General features: G+C 36.8%; 1 protein-coding gene across 1 annotated transcript; it reads right to left on the bottom strand.

The window, feature by feature from the left end:
- Positions 1-234: 234 nt before the first annotated feature.
- On the bottom strand, positions 235-3,354 carry LOC127804896 (plant intracellular Ras-group-related LRR protein 4-like). The gene is made up of 5 exons (XM_052341986.1): positions 3,096-3,354; positions 2,158-2,835; positions 1,072-1,985; positions 781-971; positions 235-507 (listed from the first exon to the last, which is right to left on the bottom strand). The coding sequence occupies exons 2-4, from the start codon at positions 2,819-2,821 to the stop codon at positions 825-827; spliced, it is 1,725 nt and encodes a 574-aa protein (XP_052197946.1). The 5' UTR covers positions 2,822-2,835; positions 3,096-3,354; the 3' UTR covers positions 235-507; positions 781-824.
- Positions 3,355-4,685: the final 1,331 nt, after the last annotated feature.

Below are 4,685 nucleotides of genomic sequence, written 5' to 3' on the forward strand. Positions count from 1 at the left end.
TTAACAATTCTTCGGACTTCATATAGTTAAAAGTAATAAGACAGCAGTTGGAATTTTCATAGCAGTGGCAGTGGCATATCTAAGGATGTCCTTAAACAGTTTGTCAGCAACCTATCTAGGAGCTCACCATGATTAATACTAAAATCCAACGACTCTAAACTTCTAGGCTGTAGTAGGAATAACACTAAGATGGCAAAAAGCAGATTTGAGAAGAGATACTTCTATTGAAAGCGCTGAGGAAGGTAACTCATCATCACCCAATTTTTTATGATTAAATGCAGAGGGAACCTGAATACAACATTTCCCTTTCTTTGCCGTTTAGAGTCAAATGTACATCTCATTTTAGATCAATAACAAACGAAAGAAATAAAAAACTAAAAGAAAAGGATGAAATGTTGGGAAAAATTTACAATTTGATAAGCAAAGACCAGAACCTTATCTAGAAAGCCATTCCCATATAAAGGATCAAATTCAGCCTTCTTCCTGCCCACTAACAGCTCAATTTTCCTGTAAAATGAAAGATAAAGGAACATAAGGAAGCTGAAAATAGTTTATCCTTTTTTATTGTTTAATTTTATTATTTGTTAAAGAGGTGATAGAGAGTTTCCCAGTAACAGGCAGATATACCTATAATGGAACTGAAAAAAGGGATTCTTCACCTCATTGAAACAAAAACCCTATGCTGTGGATATACTCTACTAATGACTCAATATTGTTGATCAAAAAGTAGGTACAGGACCATGAATGGACAGATTAGTCATATGAAGATAGAAAACTTACCCAGCAGAAGTACAATGTCACGTATTCTTGTGAAAATCGGTAAATCAAGCTTTCACATAGTCTGCACCACTGCGCTTCCGTTTGTTTGACTTCGAGAAGAAGCATATCTGAGCCCAGCTCTTTTTCTGCTTAACTGTTTGCGATTTGGCATCCCTCTTTGCAGCCAGTTCACCCATATACTGAACAACAGCCTAAGGAGCAGCAAACAATATTAATCAGGAAATAGAAGCTGCCAAAGAAACAAAAACAAAACAAACAAACAGTTGCAGGAAAAATGAAAAAGAATAATACCTGTGCTCCCATCTCAGCTACATTTCTTGGCGGCACCTCTAATGGATTCCCTTCCACTTTCAGAATGCGTAATTGTGATAGCATCCTGAATGAATCTGGGAGAGTTCTTATCTGGTTGTTACTAATATCCAACTCTTCAAGCAACTCAAGGTTCCCTATGGACCTTGGTAGGGATCGAAGATCAGCAAAATTGTTGCTAATGTTCATCTTGACAAGCGTGGTAGCAAAACATAAGCTCTCGGGCACTGATTCAAGCTCGTTGAAACTTACATCAAGCTCCTTCAAATTTGACAAGGATGCCATAGTGGTAGGCAATTGCCTGATGTTATTGTACCGCGCAGACAGTATTTCCAGGGACGCAATTCGTCCTACAGCTTCTGGAATGGCCTTAAGCCTATTGTAGTCTGCACGAATCTCCCTGAGCGAGGAACACTGACCAATGGCATGCGGAATTTCTTCAATATTGTTAGTCTCTACATTCAATTTCTTTAGACTAATGAGTGATCCAATTGACTCTGGAAGTGCGTGGAGATTATTTGAGCTCAAATCAAGCTCCTCAAGACGGACTAATCTAGCAAAGGTTGCAGGCAGGGAAGTTATCCGGTTCCCACTCAAGTCAAGAAAAACCAGCGTAAGGAGATCTCCAATGGAATCTGGGAGTTCGGTAATCCTGTTTGAACGCAAATCCAATTTCGTCAATGATGAGAGGCCTCCAATTGTTGCAGGAAGAGCCACAATTCGATTATCAGACAAATCTAGGGTGATTAAACTAGACAACTTCCCTATTGAATCGGGAAGCCATTCAATTTGGTCCATCAATTTGTTCCTCAGATTGAGATCCCGAGTCCCTTTCTTTGAGGACACTTCAATTAAACTAGCAAGCTTTATTAGACTCAATTTTTCACCATCTTGACCTGGAAAAGCAAACCATTTCTATGTAAATACAAGGCTTATATCAAAATCACCAGGTTCATATAATTCCCAACAATGTTAAAAAAAAGTTCAATCGCATCCACAAACACTAAAACTAAAAAACCAAGACGAGATGAACATGATCAAAATGTAGATGATACGATCCCAACTCACCTGAGGTGCTCGGAGATTTTAAAGATGAATCTAAAATCTGGGTTTTTAAAGCATCTCCAGATCGAAGGCCAACTCCAATTCCGTCAGTATAGAACGTTGTCTTTGCCTTTTTCACATAACTATCGTCCTTGCTAAACAGTTCTGAAGGTTTAGCAGGCTCTTTGTCATAGCATGAGCCTGAAGACGAGGCGGCAACTGTACCAACTGAACTCAAACTACCAAGTGAAAGTGAAGCTGAATTAGAAACAGACAAACTGCTTGAATCCGTGGAAGAATTAGAAGCGACGGAGTAAGCGGCTAGGAAGGAATTTGACTCTGACGGCGAAGAAAGGCATTTGGAGGCTCTCTGGATCAAATCGTCGAACACCGAGTGGACGTTCTCCAGATCGAGCAATTTCAGGGCCTCTTTCTTCTGTTCCTTGCTCTGAAAATGAACCAAGTTCTTCTGCATCTCTTGCAACACCATGAACAGCTCTTCCGGCACGCGGGGAGTCTTCCTCTGCCTCGCAATGGCCTCGAGCCTCGCCTGGTCTTCCTTCTCCACGTTCCGGATCAATGTCTTCGCCGCCTCAACCTCGTCAATTCCAGGCCTCGCCGGCAGAGATCTGTGAATTCGCATGATCTCCTCCACCACCTCGTCCACCGACTTCGGAGACCAATCCATTCCCTTTCCAATCCCTATTTTCCGAACCCCCCCCAAACAACCAAATCTCAGCAATTCACTCACAGAAAAACAAACCAAGTAAACCAAAACAAAGCAAACAAGGAGATTCCAGAACCAGCAGCAACGTAGACGGATTAGGAAAAGGCCACTCGAGTTAACTAAATAATTTAAGGCAATAAAACAACACCCTGTTCATTAGCTTTCTTTTTCTCAAGGAAATAAACACAGACACATCATCGTAGAAACAACAACCAGAAAGCAAATAGAAATGAACCTTCTCGGCGACGGATCACCAACACCAGAAAGCAAATAGAATCTGGGAATCTTCGCCTCTTCCTGCTTTTAAGGTGGCAAATCTGCGGGAGCAAAACCAGCTGCTGTGAGATAGCTCAGTAGTGGTATCTTCGTCGAACCCAAGCTTCAGTCACGTCGAAATATATACACATATATACATATATAAATGCGCGGACACACACACACATCTACAGTGCTGGATTTCTCCATTTGAAACAGTCGATTTTAGCTCCTAGATTTACACATCTATATATAGAGCCTGCTCCGATAATTTGATCCGAACCGTGAACGCGATTACGACCGATCGCTTATCGCCAGCATGTACGCTTTCTGTGAATTCCCATAATTGCCCCTCCCCCCTTTCGATCACAGTCACAGCCGCCCCTCGACTATTTTTAGAATAATTTGTTATACCAAACCAACAACATTTCTTACAAATTTTATTTATTTATTTATTCCACGTAAACTTTTATATAGATCCTTTCTTTAAATTTCTCTGTCATTTTGACCATCACCCTCTTATCAACCTTATTAAGTACGATTTTATTTTTTATTTTGATTTTTTTGTTTTTTATTATTTAAATAAACACTCATTTTGATGTACGAAGTATTTCTAATTTTTAAATGCTCTTTTTCAAATTTTTTATTTTAAAATATATGTATTAATTATTTATTAAATATTAGATGTATACATTTATCAGAAGAGGATGATTGAAGTGTGTTTATAAGAATTTTTATGATATAATTTTATCATGTTATCTGCGTCGAGCAACATAACTCCTAGGTTACTTTATGATAATTAATAATTCAACTCATTTTTAATAAAGTCTTGCTCTAGTTTTTTTTTTAAATGTTATTTCTTTGGTAGCTCAACACATATATTCTTTATTTATTTATGCGTTTTCATAACACAATACTTTAATACTCAAGTTCTTGTATATACACATCACCAATGCATTGCGAGATTCATTATAACTATGCTTGCGGAGCTATATTAGAGATTATAATTTGAAACAAAATAAAGATGATATATTGACAAGAATGTTTGACTATAAAGAAGTTATCATAACTTACTTAAGTTAGGCTAACAGGTATCATACTTTGAGATTTGACGTTCATAGTGATGTCATGCTCGCTTTTGATGCTCTAAATAAACAAATCTTATCGAATTTATATTTGCTTAATAGATACAATTAGCTCATAGTGAAATTCTATATGACTTTGATGTACCTTTATTTTTAATAAGCGGTCCAACTTTTAATGTGGGGCAAAACATATGGATTCTAGTTTCTATATAATTATGTGTATGTGCAAACGAATATATCTTTGTTTTTTCTTACAATCAATCTTCTTATTAATAATCAATATCTTATAGAATATTTATAAAACGGGGACATTTTTATGAAAAAATAAAATATTTTATAAACATATTTAGTAGATATTTTCAAATAATTATATTATTGTTGAAATATATTTGCATACATTATGTTAGATATGGACAAAAATTCTTTTTTGACAATAAATAAAAACATCATTTTATCAATTTATAATAATATTATTTTTATACGTA

Source organism: Diospyros lotus, chromosome 6, assembly GCF_014633365.1.
Source record: "Diospyros lotus cultivar Yz01 chromosome 6, ASM1463336v1, whole genome shotgun sequence".
Classification (NCBI taxonomy): Eukaryota; Viridiplantae; Streptophyta; class Magnoliopsida; order Ericales; family Ebenaceae; genus Diospyros; species Diospyros lotus.